The following is a 17149-nucleotide window of genomic DNA, read 5'->3' on the forward strand; positions in this document are numbered from 1 at the left end:
TTGCGATTACTCAAATTCATAAACTGGAACAATATGTCAAAATTTGAGTATGGATTTGAGTAAAATTTATTCATATATTAGAGTAAGCGTTGAGTTTTTAAACATTTGAGTGAAAAAAATACTTTTTGCAGTTCAGTGCGTTTTCATTCTCGGAATATTCTTATTGAAATAAAGAATGCAAGAATACGTCGTTTTCCATTGCCGTTTCTAGATCTGGTTTTGAAAGCATGAATCAACGTCAATCATCGATGTTTTGTGGTTTCAATCTAGTTTAGTGAAAAGCTCAACATAGGGATATCAAAATAATTCAATTTTGGCTCCAAACCGTCCAAAAGGAAACGGTTTTAAATCACTATTTTGCGCATTCAAAAGAAAGAAGAATAATTTTATATATAAAAATAACGAAGAAAAGTTTCTTCATTTTGAGAGCAAGGAACTTAAATTTTGAGTTGAACTTACTCAAATTTTGAACAGAATATTTTTTTCTTATTTTGAGTAAAAATTACTCAAGTTTTGACAATTTCGTCCCTTAACTCAAAAATGAGTAGATAGGTGGTATCTCAAGTTTAGAGTACGTGCACTTTTGAAGAATTTGAGTGATGTGTCACTCAATTTTGAGCTATGTTCAATGAGTGTGGGATGCCACGACGATTTGGGTGCTGCTTTTACATGAGCCACGCTAGATTTTTGTTTTGCTGTTGGCAATTTTATTATTGTTTTATTCCGATCGAATTCTCGTGTGATTTATGCGACATGGAAATTAATTTGTCTCTAACACTTAGGGAAATCGTGTGATAAGTGCAAAAATTGTTATAGTTCGAATATTTATGCAACAGCCCGCATTATCGAAATGACGGAATGAGTAATGAATTCTTACTCGACTACTCGATTTTTCAGTGCTCAATCGTTCCAGTGCTAGAATTTTCGCCTGAGTTGGGTGCTCGATCAACCCGATTGACAGTGACAGTATAAATGTCATTGAGTTTTCGCTCATTTTACGAATATGTTAATGTAAAAATTAGGTGACTTACGCCATTTTATTACACTCCAGCTAAAGGAATGGATGATGCTGACTAAGGTAGGGTTTTTTGGTTCATTTCCAGCGAATTTCAACAATTTATGCTGGAATTCTAAAAGAACTAATTATTTACTAGTTTTGTATATCCGAAAAACTTGAAGATTTAAATTCAAATATATTAGTTATATAATTTTTTTATTTAGAAATAAACTGAAAATCAGCGCGAAACCAAAAAAACGAAAAAGAATAAGAAGAAAACAAATTGACAATTCAGTCCGCATCTTCTCACTCAATTCCGACCGGCCCCCTATCACGACGCCATCTTGATGAGATCAAAATCGGAACTTCAAAATCAGCTGATTGCAACGTAAACAAACAAACAGTAATACATTTGTTTTACGCGTTTACCTTGTTTAGTGCACGAAAATTAGTGAATTTTGGATCGACTCTCTCACAATAACTTGTCGGTTTACCTAAAATACAGCAGGCAATGTTTTGGGACATCAAGTGCAGGTAATTTTCACAATTTGAGAGTCGCGATGAGTATCAAAACATCGCAGTGTTTGGGGCTCGAAACGCGAGGGGCTCAACGTAATCGGTATACTTTCAAATGGCTGGTGCTCACATACCGGTGTCAGATGGGTGATTCCGACAGATTTCCGAATCAACCGGTTGTTGGCGAAATCCATTCAGAATCGGTTGTTGCACTGGAGGTGGAATTTATTCGGAATTCCACATGATTTCCACATGGATTTCCGAATGAAAATTTCTCGCCGATTTGGAATTCATTCGGATCTGATAATGTGGGAGGCAGGAGGATTTTGTTATCGTTTCGGAACGTAGTGGAACGTTTTGGAAGATCGCGGCGAATAGTCGAATAGGTGGCAGTAGTGTTTCCAACGTATAGCAAATTCGAAATTTACACAGGAGTTTGAAAATTTTTGTTCGAGCCTGTATATCTGTTATCTGTAGTAAAATCTAACAAACAATGTTCCTGATTATTCATTATTCATTAGGGTGTAACAAAATTTCGATTTCAGCTCCACCGAGCTTTTCGTGTTTCCTTCTAGGTTCCATAAGGACAATAGAAAATTTTGAACTCGATCGATGAAACTATATTTTCTCGCCCGAGGCTTAAAGTTTGTATTGGATTTAGTATGGGGAAATTGACTTCGTACAAAAAGAGAACGGCTCGAGATCAACCTATAAACTCTAAATATTATTGCATGTGTTATATTCGAGGGAAATTTAACGAGAAAGAAAACTTTCGAAGACCGCTAAACAATTCAATATTTGAAGAAAATGTCATTAAAGGAAAATCTACATAGGTATTTTTTTAAATTAAATCATAATATTTATGCGAACGCCATAACGCAATCATACTCATCGACAACAGTCATTCGTGTAAGTCAATCTCAAGCGGGCGTATCGCATAATTTTAATAACTTCATACCGAAACATAGGAATACGTGTCTTGTTAAATTTATCGTATTTTCAGCCGATTGTTCCAAAAATAAAGAAGATCTTCATTGAAGGGCATTAAAATGTATACCTTCGAAATTTAACCTCAAATGTCTCAAAACCTAACATTTTGACGTATGCCCTTTTCACAAATCAAAGTCTAGCTTTAACATTTCTTTTGTGGAATTTGACTTTCTGCTTCAATACACATCGCAGCCGATTCTACAAATTCTACGAACTACGAATCCTTCCAGGTTCTCGAACATACGACAACTGGCTTGTAGGACCAGTGCCCCATGCATCAAACCGCCAGGCCCTTGTCACATGTTAGTACTGAATGTTAGCATATTGCCACCTTAGGGAGGGTAGGGTCTAAATGATGAAAAATATCATCACTTTTGTAATTTTTTTTCAGAATTATCGTTCAACAAAATAAATTCAAATGTTTTGCATGATGAAAAGCATCAACATTTTGTAATATATAAAACTATTGAGAAATAAGTCAGTGAAGAAGTATTTTTGAGGACGCTTCTTAAAAATCATGATTTGCGGTGTCCACTGTATCTCAACGCAGACTAATCAGAAGTGAACATATCAAAGCAGCGTAGTCAGAGTAGAAGTTTTTCTAGACCCCAACGTTTCTGTTTGATTTTTTTTTAAGTTTTGGTGGTTATTCAAAGTGAAAGCTACGATTTTTCACGAAAGAATCTGCCGTTTTGTAGCTTACCTACCAAAAGTAACAAACAACGAAACGGAAAACGTTGGGGCCTGGTTTTTAATATGTAGAAAGTGTGTGAGAAATTAAAAAAAAAATTGGTGCAGTAGTTTTTGAATGACGATGGACACGGACTTTCAAAACCTGAGGCCGCATTATGGAACTCGAAACGAAAGGATTTTTGTACGAGAGATTGTACGAAGAAGACGATTCGACTTAGTTATATAATGCCACTCTTGCTTTCGAATAAAACGCGTTTAAAATATTTTGTCCATGAAATCAATGAAAACATTTGATTATTCAAGAGAGCCCGTAGGGTCTAACATTTTCAAAAAATCATATTTTTTCTTTTATAATTTGTTATAATGAAACATTTCAAGAATATTTTGTCAAGTTATTAAGTCAATCGAAACAGAAATCTTGGGCCTGTGTGCCGAGCTCTTGTTTCTTCGCAGTATGAGATGAACAAAGATGAAGGCCCATAACTTGCTGAGTTTTGTTCCGAGAGGCTTGAATATTTCACAGAATATTATTGAAATGTTTTACTATGAGAAAATACAAAGAAAAAAATAAATGATTTTTTAAACGTGTTAGACCCTACCCGTCCCTTAATTTTCGTTTATAGTTTAATGGACTTTACTTTACTGAGCAACCAAAGTACAGATGATTTTTTTTCCTTGCAAAATACTCAAAACTACACCGATTGGTTGCCTTTTGGTGTTGTACTGTTTTCGTTACCACAGGGTTATTCTCATCGTATTTCGCAATGTTTGCAGTAAGATTAGTGAAAATGCCCAACAATGCAATAAATGTATTCATATTCTGAAATTTTCAATACAGCTTTCGAATCAGCCTCAATAGTCAACATACGACAAGATACCATTAAGTTATAGGTGCTTTAGTTGGTACCGGTTATGAGTTTTTTTTCGCGGTTATTGTAGGTACTCTAAGACTGTGAACTAGAGATGGGCAATTCGTTCGCGAACGGTTCAAAAGAACTAGTTCTTTTGAAAGAATGAATGAGCAGTAGTTCTTTTTTCGAGAACGGTAGTTCTATAATAAGAAAGCTGCATCACGACAGCTCAGTTCTAATTCGTGGAACCTGTTTTTTTTGCTCGTATAACCTAACAATATTCTCGTCTAGTCTTTGAACAAACAAACCAACTATGAAAAGAACGAACGAACGGCTTTGAAGAACTAATTCTTTCAATAGAACTTTGCATCACTGAACGGTTCTTTGAAATGAACTGTTTTGCCCATCTCTACTGTGAACCATTTCGCGGTTAATTTTAGCTTTTGGTTGAAATCTGACACTCGAGCGGTTGTTATGATGTTGTCAAAAATAACCCTACTCGAAAGCATGGTTATTTTTGACAGATCGATGGTCATTTTCCGGCACTGAAAAATTTTTTCAAAGAAAATTCCAATATCAATTCTTTAGCTAAAACTATTTCCAGTGCAAAATAAACCCAAATAACATTCCATCCGTCAAAGTTTGGAATGGGCCGCAGTTTTAGTTAAATTTAACTACTCGACACAAAATAACACCTCAAGTGTCAAATTTCAACCAAAAGTTTAAATGGTTCACAGCCTAAATAGATATTTATAAAATCTCCAAATGTTGGATAACTCAATACCACACAAAATACGACGAAATTTTTGTTAACATGACAAGTATTACTATTTGAATAATGGAATGTAATTAACATGTAATATTATATAAAAGAAATTGGTTGCACTTCCAATGACGCTAGTCAAAGGAAAACAATAGTCAGACACAGAGATGGCTGAACAGTTTAGTTCAGTTCAGTTAAATTCATCTTTATTTTCTTTCTCTTTACATCTCTATATAATTTACATTTTAAGTGATTCTATGTTACATATTTCATCTTTATTACAGTACTTGGTTTGTTTTGTTTTTATTTCGTATTTAAGTCTTGAATTCCACTGATTTAGTGTCGTTTTGGTCTTATAGCCTTATACATTTTTCTTGAATTTTATTTTGACCCGACTTCCGGTTCCAGAATCACAGTGCGATTAGTGAAAATTTTCACAAGCGATAGCGAAACGAGGTACACATTTCTATCAAACTTACTGCTTAATTCATCTAACCAAAAAATGGCTTGATGAGTGTTATCCAGACTCTGCACCGGGCGAAGCAACAATTCGTAAGTGGTTTGCAAAATTTCGTACTGGTCATATGAGCACCGAAGACGATGAACGCAGTGGACGTCCAAAAGAGACTGTTACCGATGAAAACGTGAAAAAAAACCACAAAATTATTTTCAATGACCGTAAAGTGAAGTTGATCGAGATAGCTGACACCATAAAGATATCAAAGGAACGTGTTGGACATATTATTCACGAATATTTGGATATGAGAAAGCTTTTTGCAAAATGAGTGCCGAGTGAGCTCATAATCGATCAAAAACAACAACGAATTGATGATTCTGAGCAGTGTTTGGAGCTGTTATATCGAAATAAACCCGATTTTTTTCGTCGATATATAACAATGGACGAAACATGGCTCCATCACTTCACTCCGGAGTCCAATCGACAGTCAGCTGAGTGGACTGCACGCGATGAACCGAACCCAAAGCGTGGAAAGACTCAACAATCGGCCGGTAAGGTTATGGCGTCTGTATTTTGGGATTCGCATGGTATAATTTTCATCGACTACCTTGAAAAGGGAAAAATCATCAACAGTGACTATTATATAGCTTTATTAGAGCGTTTGAAGGATGAAATTTCAAAAAAAAACGGCCTCATTTGAAGAAGAAAAAAGTTTTGTTTCATCAAGACAATGCACCGTGTCACAAGCCGATGAAAACCATGCTGAAATTGAACGAATTGGGCTTCGAATTGCTTCCTCATCCACCGTATTCTCCAGATTTGGCCCCCAGTGATTTTTTCCTGTTCTCAGACCTCAAGAGAATGTTCGCTGGTAAAAAATTTAGAAGCAATGAAGAGGTAATCGCTGAAACTGAGGCCTATTTTGAGGCAAAGGACAAATCGTACTACAAAAATGGTATCGAAAAGTTGGAAGATCACTATAATTGCTGTATCGCCTCTGATGGCAATTATGTTGAATAATAAAAACGAATTTTGGCAAAAAAATGTGTGTTTCTATTAAACGATACGAACTTTTCAGTCGAACTGTTAGTTGATAGATCTTGTTAGTTAGTGAATATATAGAACTACTTTGGGACTACTAGTATCCGGTTTCCGCTTCCGAAAGCACCGATAATAGTGAAAAAAGCTTCAAAAACGGAATTCACTTCGATTTCTCAGCAACAGTTAAACCGATTTTCACGAATCATGATTCAAATTAAAGCTCTCATTGTCTTTAAATGTACTGTGAAAGTTCATCCAAATCCGACTTCCGGTTCCGAAATTATAGGACGATGAGTGTCAAAACATTTAAATCGTCATTCAAAATGACGACGCAAAACTGGTACGCGTCGGTACGTGCGGCTTTGCGATTCGCAGCGTGCTTTGTTCAATTTCGTATAGCGTGCAGGGTTGCCACATTTAAATCTATATATTTCAGGTGAAAAACAATGTAAATTTGTACATCTTTTTCCAATTTGTACCTACCTGTTAGTGTTATTACAAAATCATGATAACGATGCTTTTCTATAAAAGTATAAAAGTACACTTATTGCCTTTCTCATATAGAAAGTTTATGTAATCATTTGAAAAATTGACAAGTGAAAATTGGCCCGAGGTCTAAGTGTTCTATATCATTCGACACAGTTCATCGAGCTGAGCAATGTATGTGCCTGTGTGTGAATGTGTGTGAGTATGTGTTTCAATAATGCCACTCATAAAATAAAACAAGTTGCTATTGAATTTCATCATGCGCTCATAGAATAAAGTGTGTTTAAAATTGAACATTATCATTTAGAGCGACGATGCAAAAAAGTGTAAAATTCCTCTAGATTCGGCTCAAAACTGATTCAATTTGTAGGCTATATTAGCTACTTACTAAACGAACCGACTTCGGTTATACTGGTTCCAAGTTCCCGGTTCCACAACTACCGGAAAGAGTGATCAAAAACTCTGAAGAATCACTCAATTTTCTCAGAGATGATTAGATTAATTTCCACAAACAGGCTCAAATAAACGTTCCTATAGTCTCATAGATTGCTGTTTAATTTCATCCAGGTTCGACAACCGGTTCCAGATCTATAAGGTAAAGAGTGTCTAATAATTTAGTTTGCAAAGTTTAAGTTACTATAAATACGTGTACTTTGGACGTTTCGGCCAACACCGTCCGATTCAGTTAGTGGCCATTTAGTTATCCTATCTTATGCAATCACTGCGAAAACCGACTTTTGAATCGAGGCCCGGAGGGCCGAGTGTCATATACCATTCGACTCAGTTCGTCGAGTACGCAAAATGTCTGTGTGTGTATGTGTGTATGTGTGTGTGTGCGTATGTGTGTATGTAACGTTTTTCTGCACTAACTTTTCTCGGAGATGGCTGAACCGATTTTCACAATCTTAGATTCAAATGAAAGGTCTTGTGGTCCCATACAAAATTCCTGAATATTATTTGGATCCGACTTCCGATTCCCGAATTATGGGGTAAAATGTGCAAAAAATTGTGAAAATAAGTGCACTAACTTTTCTCAGAGATGACTGTACCGATTTTCACAAATTTAGATTCAAATGAAAGGTCTCGGGGTCCCATACAAAATTCCTGAATATTATTTGGATCCGACTTCCGGTTTCGGGAGTTATGGGGTAAAATGTGAAAAAAATATGTGTTCTAACTTTTCTCATAGATGGCGCGACCGATTTTTAAGAACTTAGGTTCAAATGAAAGGTGCTGGAAATATAGGGTAAAGTGGGTTAAAAATTGTATACCATCACTGAAAATGGGGAAAAACCTTTAAAAAATTTCTAAATCGACCTGAAATCTTTTCCAATTGATAGTTTTTATCAGTAGACGGTCAAACAAACCAATTTCGGTTATTCTTTTAAGTTCGAGGAAAATTATTTTGAAGAATACCACAGTATTATATATGATAGTATGATTGATATGAGAAAGGCATCATTACACCACTAGGTGGATTAAAACAGGTTTTTTTACTTGGGAATAAAGCCGTCTTTATTTTGCTTTACGTTTCGTCTCAGACTCGCCGGTGCACAACAGTTCAAGAAGAACTATTATGTCACATATTAGTTCAAAATATACCACTATGAAGACATAAAGTTAATGCTATTTGCAAAACAGAACTTGTTTTGCACTAAAGTGCAAAGTCTTTACGAACGTGCTGAACGAAAACGATGTTTTTAGCTTATACAGATAGTTGCCGTTCAGGGGTTAAACTATGTATGTATGTATGTTTATCTAATGCAAAATATTATGAATATTAACGAAATGTTTTATGAACCTTTTTTAGATAATAGAACAATACAGTAAAACCACTTGTAGCGAAACCGGATATTTCTTGAGAAATGAGAGGGAGAGGTGGGATACTACAGATACTTTTCCTTATCTGTAATTATTTCTATTTCGTTGAATTACTACAAAACATCTTAATTATTATTCAAATAATTTAATGGCTTATGAAGCATACAGTTGAGCATAAAGTGTACGATGCTATACATGTTTGTTCGTTTGTTCATTGTCAAGTAGTGTACGAACGATAAGACATCTTTTAAAAATTACTACCTCCGATTTTACCGATCGCCGAAACATTTTTATATGTAATTATAATTTGATTTTACAAACGTAACAATAAAATAAAATAAATACTACAAGTTACTAGTTACGACTGGAAAAGTCGATGCAGCCAACTTTAAAAAATGTTTCCGAGCAAGAGCGGTTTACTACAGGTGGTAACAAGTTCCAGTTGACCAATCTTCGAACGAACCGCAAAGGGTCATAAATCATAAAAATGATCTATTACGGTTTAAATCCTTGACGTTTACCTTACACACGTTGGAAAATCCGTTTGCCAAAGTCGCACATTTCAGTTTCCACGTTAAAAAAAATCAAGAAAATGAATAATAGACGTTTTGCAAATTATCGATCCAATCGATCCAAAGAAACAAAAATTTTGACTTCAGGCCAATAGTATGCATGTGAAATAAGACAAAAAGAAATAATCCAGTACAAGTTGAATTGAAATGCGGAGCTCGTTAGACAAGCTGGCATGGAATATGGAATGCACGCAATCAAACAGCGACACACACTAAACTAAGTATTATACAAGTACTAATCAATGATTCGGTTGTTGACCATAGAGAATATACAACAGTAACTGCAGGAGGTTTGACCAGTCAACATCACCGTGCCGTGGAGTACCGTGAAAGAAATAATCATGACACAAAATGTACTCGGAACATGCTGTGATAACGAAATTGAAATCATTTTCTACGAGGGGAACTACTGTAATCAAGCAATGGATGTTTTGCGGAAGTCATTCTTTCTAAACGAAACCGTATGTATTGGAGCAGAAGTGAATCTCGATAGTCAAGCTCAACAAGAGCTGGAGAAACTTTGTCTGGATGTTGCCAGTAGCGGCGTTTCACTGCTGGCACGATGCAAATCGAACGATGAAATCGTAGGAGTATCTTTCAATGTACTGCAAGTATGTTATCACGAATGGCTTATTATCTGTTGCGAATTTATATATTCTATTACTTCTGAATTTCAGACACCCAGCGGTCCAGGAGAAGTGAATTATTTTGAAACATTTCGGGATCAGTGCAAATCGGAAAGTGCAAAGAGTCTCATGCAATACATGATTACCATGGATGCCAAAGTTGACCTGTTCCAGATGTTTAATGTAGATTGTCTCCTGGAGATCATGTTTTTGGCCACGTTACCCGCTTTCGAAGGAAGAGGAATTGCGAGTAAACTTGTTTCTTGTTCGATCGATCTGGCGAAGAAACTGAAGCAAGGCCAAGACAATGAAATTCTGTCGGATATTTCCAACCATAGAAGGCCTCAGCTTGTTTCAGCGCTCTTCACGTCGAGAGTATCGCAAAAAGTTGGCGTCAAAAATAAGTTCTCAGCAATTAATGAAGTACCTCACGCGGAATTTGTTTTTCGCGGTAAAACGTATAGCGATCGCATTGGACCTGATCATCCGACATCTACACTGATGGCTAGAGAAATCTAAAATTACACTAATGGTTAAAAAAATCTGCAAATAATTATGCCATTCGAATTGTTTTAACATTGACAAGCAGACACCTAACTTGAATATGAAAAGTGTGTAGTGAATAACAACCTTTCAAAATCTAGTTGATGGTGTGTTGTTTGGTGCGCTACGTTCGATTAAATGATATCCCGTAATCGCATGCTGTTGTTTGAAAAGTTTTTGTGATTTGGTAAGACACTAGCGATACATAAATAGCTCCCAGCAAGCCTTGCGGAAGAAATCGTTTTACGAATAATAAAAAAGCTCCCAAAGTTCGTCGGTTTACCTGATAAGAGATTAGAATATAGGAATATATTTTATATCACTGATAATGTCTCGTATTCAAAAGGCCCATTGTGAAGGTGTTAAAGTATGTACGGGTTGACTTTCGGGTGTTCATGGTCTGCTTATCTATTTCTTTCTATGCTAGACAATCACTGTTAAATCCGAATTTGATAATTATAAATTTGAATTCAACAACGATACACACTTAAAACCATTTCTTGAGCTCGGCATAATAAAATGCCGAAACTGATCAGCAACACCTAAAATTGCTGATTGCTCAGTAATCAATACGCATGTTTCTGAACTTCGTTAAATGCATTCACTGATATTTCGGTAAAATGCTTCACTTTGCCGAAATTTGGCATAATTGCTTGCTGAATTTATCAGTAAACAACAGATATGCCGACATCAGCAGAGACGTTTGCCGAGATTTCGGAATATGCGCTAGCTGTTGCCGAGATTCAGAACGACAGCTGTCATTTATTGCCGCGTTACATTTTCGCTTCGCATTGCGCGATTATTTTCTGATGAAATTCTCGAGTGAAAAAATGGATAATCTTCGAAGAAACTTGCAAGTAAAAATATTGAATAAATATAGTGACATGTTTCGTAGATAACAGATAAACAGGCTCACATATAAACTGTGTGTAAAATTTGCTCAATCAGCATGGCGAACACTTGCAGATGTCACCACAATCGACACGAGGTGCCACCACTATTTGGGTGCCGCTTTCACATGAGACACAACTTTGGGTGCAACATTCACTTCTCGCTAGATTTTTGTTTTGCTGTTGGTTAAAATGACAAGTTTATTTTTGTTTTATTCCGATCGAATTATCGTGTGATTTATGCGACATGGAAATAAAATTGTCTTTAACACTTAGGGAAATCGTGTGATAAGTGTTAAAATTGTTGTAGTTGGAATATTTCTACAACAGGCAGGAGGATTTTGTTATCGTTCCGGAACGTAGTGGAACGTTCGCGGCGAACAGTCGAGTAGGTGGCAATAGTGCTTCCAACGTATAGCAAATTTGAAATTTACACAGGATTTTGAAAAACTTTGTTCGAGCCTGTATATCTGTTATCTGTACTAAAACAATGCTGATATGTCCACCAAGTTTATATAAACACTGTGGTCGCCTAGAGTTATCAAAAAGTCTACATTCAATCGGCTTGGTGGACTAGTTTTAAACCAGGAAGCTCGAACAAAACTTTAAACGAGGAATGTAATTCTGGGAACGTTATGAAAGTGATAAATGCTTAGTTAGATGAATATATTCCCTCTGAAGATAACATACGAGAAGTTTTATATTGCCTTAAACAACCGAAATCAAATTTTTGGTAGTGAATAATTTGCGTTGCCGGTACGGTACGCCACTACGAATTACATATTTGTTATGAGACAAGTACTCCAGAAGTGTCGAGAATACAACGCGCCATTGACTTCAAAGCGGCGTACGACACAATCGCTATGGCAGATTATGCACGAATGCGGATTTCCGTATAATTTGACGTGATTGGTTGAAGCAATGATGGATAGAGTAATGTGCTACGTCCAAGTATCTGGGACGCTCTCGAGTCGTTTTGGATTCTTTTGTCTCTTGTTCAATATTGCTTCGAAGAGCGCGGATCAACACGATCTTCCGAAAGTAAGTACAGCTCTTTGGCTTCGCTGACGATGTTGATATTGTGACACGTAACTTAGAGAAGATTATGGAAAGAAACATCGAGCTAATAGCCGAAGCTAGAGGTATCTGACTGGCTATAAAAAGATACAAATTAAAAAAAAAATGACTTAAAACTCTTTGAAAGAATAATGCCAGCGGACCAACTACAATAAGTGGTTTCGTTTCAAGTGAGAATCTCTTGTTTTTGTTTACATTCCATATGTAGTTACCAAGGCTACTGGTAACTGTTTTTCAAAATCAATAACTTACCAACTTGTGTTGCCAGTTCCCACATTTTTTCAATCAAATCTGTTTTGAAATAACCAGTTACTGAGATGTAGTTAAATTTGCGATACAGTTTTGATAGTCGAGTGGCAGGTCGTGTCGTCGGTAGCACCAAACAAAGTATCATAATGTGAGTGCTGTTCACAAAATAGTGTCGTGATGAGAATGCTGCATCAGATATACAGGCTCGAACAAAGTTTTTCAAAATCCTGTGTAAATTTCAAATTTGCTATACGTTGGAAACACTATTGCCACCTACTCGACTGTTCACCGCGATCTTTCAAAACGTTCCACTATATTCCGGAACGATAACAAAATCCTCCTGCCTGTTGTAGAAATATTCCAACTACAACAATTTTAACACTTATCACACGATTTCCCTAAGTGTTAGAGACAAATTAATTTCCATGTCGCATAAATCACACGAGAATTCGATCGGAATAAAACAAAAATAAACTTGTCATTTTAACCAACAGCAAAACAAAAATCTAGCGAGAAGTGAATGTTGCATCCAAAGTTGTGTCTCATGTGAAAGCGGCATCTAAATAGTGGTGGCACCTCGTGTCGATCGTGGTGACATCTGCAAGTGTTCGCCATGCTGATTGAGCAAATTTTACACACAGTTTATATGTGAGCCTGTATATCTGTTATCTGTGGCTGCATCTAAAATAGTGTCGATCGCGATGGCATCTGCAAATATTCTTTTTTTACAGGGACAGTATGATACTTGTATACAAACCGACAAGCATCGTAAGCAAAATCAAAAAGCCTTTTGCGCTACGGGTGTAAGTCTTCGGTAAAGCTGATCGTTTCCCCTCCGTCAGGTGAAATGGGTGAAATTGTTCTTATTGTTTTCATATCACCAACATCTGTCAAAGAAGGCTTGACGTGTTCTTTCTGTAAACGGTTTCTACTATATGTACAAAGAATGTACTGCATCAGTGGCAATTTCCAACAATCTATCGAAAAACTTGTTACTGGAGTCAAAATTTATGAATGAAACTGAATTTGTGTTGTTAGTGAATTCTGGTTGAAATAAAATGTCCGACAAGAAAAAAGTTCTAATAGCCGCTGTTGGTATTTTCGTGTGCTACTTCTACTTCGGTATCATTCAAGAAAAGATAACTCGTGGAAGGTACGGAGATGAAATTCAGGATGATGGAACGCGTGGAGAACGCTTTACGTTCATGCTGGCACTGGTTGGAGTTCAGTGTATCTGCAACTGGTTATTTGCCAAAGGTAGTGTTAAATTTCACATGAATTACAATAGAAGCTAATTTCATTGTATTGTAGGGATAATTATGGCGAAACCTCAAAATCAAGATACAACACCAAATGTGTACTACGCAAGCAGTGCACTGACTTATATTTTAGCAATGATTAGCTCGAATATGGCATTGCGATGGGTGGCATACCCAATGCAGGTGGTAGCCAAATCGGCCAAACCAATTCCTGTCATGCTCCTTGGTGTTATGTTCGGAAGAAAATCCTACACGTTGCAGAAATACTGCTTCGTGCTTCTGATCGTCATTGGTGTCGTCTTGTTTATGTTCAAGGAAGGGAAAACGAATGATAGTCCATTAGAGAGGGAAGGATTGGGACAGCTGCTGTTGATTATGAGTCTCACAATGGACGGCCTGACGGGAGCTGTTCAGGTAGGTACACAGAAAATAAAATATATCTAATAATTAAGCACTGTGTATCTAATTTCAAGTTTTTTGCATCTGTAAGATTAAGAATTTTGTTCAATAAGCTAAAACTAAGTGATCCTATCCTAATTTTAAAAAATAGTTTAAACTCAACTACTGAGTTTATATAACTTATTACTGAGTTCGCATAACTTACCATTCAGTATATGTCAAACTTCTTAGAGAAACTTCACTAAAATTTAGGTTATTGAACAAAACGCCGAAATTGGGTGTAAAGTATTTCGAACTAGGCAGTTTTCTTGTTCCGTGTACAATATGCCAATGTAAGCCGGCTTTATTTTTTGCGCACGGAAAGTCGTCTATTGGTAGAATTAAAATGATTGTTTTTGATATTTTTCTCAACAACTGATTTCAAATAAAATCGAAATCTTATTACTTAAATCCACAAACTTGAAAACCAATTACAGTGCTCAATAAAACAACAGTAATAAAAGATAGTACAAAGCAAACGTCACGATCAAACACATTCAGCTTCAAACCATAGCATTCAGCATGGTGATCCATTGATGTAATGTCTTCACACAATGATATTATTGATTGCTCTGTAATGCGGATGAATATTATGTGCATTCTCATGCGAATACAGTTTTGACAAAACTTTGTTTGTTTTTCCAATGTTGAAATCGTGGCTAAAGCTACGTCAGTTTTACATATATTTCTCTGTAGTATAAATTTAAATCAATAAATTTACGATAATTTATAACGTGTATAACTGTTTTTAGAGAGAGAGTTTATGAACAATTATTATTTTAAAATGCGGAAACTAATCTAGTTAATTTACCTTTTCCCAGGAACGGATGAGGCAACACAGCTCACCGTCGGCACAACACATGATGCTGGCGATGAATGGTTGGAGTGCACTCTTTGTAATACCGGCATTACTAATCACTGGCGAGGGAAGCGAGTTCACTGCATTCGCCATTAAATATCCACAGATGTTGACACATCTGGCAACACTGTCACTGGCCGGAGCTCTTGGGCAGTTGTTCATTTTCATGATGGTTTCGTCGTATGGCGCGCTGGCGTGTTCAGTGGTCACAACTACCAGGAAGTTCTTTACTGTACTTTGTTCCGTTTTGTTGTTCGGCAACAACCTTTCCAGCCGTCAGTGGTTCGGTACGATACTAGTTTTCTCGGGTTTGTTCGCCGATATGTTCTACGGGAAAAAGGGGGCTGCTAGTGGGAAACATTCAAAACCTAAAAAAATTGAGGCTGAAGAACCATTGAAGTAGGTAGAAAGCCGATTCGGAACGATCGTACAATAAAGTAGTTGATAGAGAATGATAGAATCCCATTTCGTAAGATGCACTGTTGATTAGCTGTGAATTGGTATTAGTTATTAGTTCTCTCTTCCATTATTTCGTATTCGTAAAAATATCACAAATGAATATGGAATATTTAAAAAAAATCATCTAAATATATTTAAGAAATATAACACAAATTCGTCGATTTATAGCTCGAGTCTATCATTTGCAATAGTAACAATGTCAAATCTCTAAAGCGGTGAGCATTACGTATTACACACTTAGGAAATTTCGCAGAATTCGGTAATTTTTTACTGAATTTTCAACAGCTGAACGTTCGGTAATCAGTTCGGTAATGGAATTGATTACCGATCGTTCGGTTATTGCTGAATTGTCAAACAACAACCGTAAACTGTAAACCAAATAGATCTAACGAATGGTTCGGTATTTTTTGTGTTTGTTTACTTTTAGTTAAAATTCTAAATTTGGATGGATTTTCGGATTTCAATAAAAAAAAACGTGTTTAATCCACCTAGCAGTGAGATGATACCTTTATTTTATCAATCCGCATGAGTTTTTTGCATGAATATTCTTCGGTGTTTTAGTTCTCATGATACTTTTTTTATGACCGTCGTTTTAAGCGGCAATTTGTGATTCTAATCACTCAATACCCTGTAATGTCGAAGCTGCAAATCGGATCGAATTTGAATCTAAACGTGTGACAATCGATTGAACATTCCATGAGATGTCGAAGAAAGTTTCAGTTCGGTTAATTACGGGACTTCCAGAGCCGGTATTCAGGAACCACCACGTACGATTCGTATGGCCAAAAATGATTACGACAAAATTGCAATAGTGTTTAGTCCAACTTTGAAGCTTTTTAGAATTGTCATCTTCTATATCGGCTTGAATTTAAAAAACTTATAACCCTGTAATTTCAGAATCGGATAAAATTCATTAATTTTGCATGAGACCATAAATCCTTTAATTTGAATTTTTGTTTTTGAAATTCAATTTTTTGAGAAAACGATTGGATACTGGAACCGGAATTCAAAATCAGTGTAGCCGAAGTTAGATAAATTCACCTGAGGAGTTGTATAGTTTACATTTGATTTAAAATGTTCGAAAATCAGTGCAGACTGACTAAAAAGCAAGATGTTTTATAGAATCTTAAGACCCTTCATTTGAATCTTAGATGGTTCTTAGATTTCATTTGAATCTTAGATCGGTTCAGCCATCTATGAGAAAAATGAGTTAGACTATTTTAATTTCGTTTTATATATCATCCTGTAGCTCAGGAACCAGAAGTCGGATCCAGACGTAATTCAGGAACTTTGTTTGGAAGCACTTCTCGTGTGAATCTGAGTTTGTAGAAAATGGTTGAGTCATCTCCAAGAAAATTGAGTAAAATTATTTTCCACACAAGTATTTGCTGATCTCGACGAACTGATTCGAATGGTATATTGGTGTCATGTTATTCCAGCATTCATTACTGCCAGTGTTTTAAATCAATATAATTATGCAATTGTTTTTAACTCGAAAATGCTGCCATCTTGGCCATCATCTGATTTATATATGTCGTATTCGATCGATTATGTTGCCAAAA

At 36.1% G+C, this 17149-nt stretch overlaps 2 protein-coding genes across 2 annotated transcripts; both read left to right on the top strand.

Annotated features, from left to right (window-relative positions):
• The first annotated feature begins 9476 nt into the window (after window positions 1–9476).
• Window positions 9477–10685, top strand: LOC131432320 (uncharacterized). The gene is made up of 2 exons (XM_058598527.1): window positions 9477–9798; window positions 9865–10685. Exons 1-2 carry the CDS (start codon window positions 9529–9531, stop codon window positions 10330–10332), a joined length of 738 nt encoding a protein of 245 aa, XP_058454510.1. The 5' UTR covers window positions 9477–9528; the 3' UTR covers window positions 10333–10685.
• Window positions 10686–13458: 2773 nt separating this feature from the next.
• LOC131431347 (solute carrier family 35 member B1 homolog) lies at window positions 13459–16078 on the top strand. Its single transcript, XM_058597001.1, has 3 exons — window positions 13459–13829; window positions 13884–14245; window positions 15091–16078. Exons 1-3 carry the CDS (start codon window positions 13631–13633, stop codon window positions 15529–15531), a joined length of 1002 nt encoding a protein of 333 aa, XP_058452984.1. The 5' UTR covers window positions 13459–13630; the 3' UTR covers window positions 15532–16078.
• The last annotated feature ends 1071 nt before the right edge of the window (window positions 16079–17149 follow it).

The sequence above is a fragment of the Malaya genurostris genome, chromosome 2 (genome assembly GCF_030247185.1).
Source record: "Malaya genurostris strain Urasoe2022 chromosome 2, Malgen_1.1, whole genome shotgun sequence".
Classification (NCBI taxonomy): Eukaryota; Metazoa; Arthropoda; class Insecta; order Diptera; family Culicidae; genus Malaya; species Malaya genurostris.

Coding starts and splice junctions, on each gene's coding strand:
- LOC131432320 (XM_058598527.1), top strand. CDS start 9,529: ATGACACAAAATGTACTCGGAACATGCTGTGATAACGAAATTGAAATC. Junction 9,799..9,864: donor TATCTTTCAATGTACTGCAA/GTATGTTATCAC, acceptor TCTGAATTTCAG/ACACCCAGCGGTCCAGGAGA.
- LOC131431347 (XM_058597001.1), top strand. CDS start 13,631: ATGTCCGACAAGAAAAAAGTTCTAATAGCCGCTGTTGGTATTTTCGTG. Junction 13,830..13,883: donor CAACTGGTTATTTGCCAAAG/GTAGTGTTAAAT, acceptor ATTGTATTGTAG/GGATAATTATGGCGAAACCT. Junction 14,246..15,090: donor GCCTGACGGGAGCTGTTCAG/GTAGGTACACAG, acceptor ACCTTTTCCCAG/GAACGGATGAGGCAACACAG.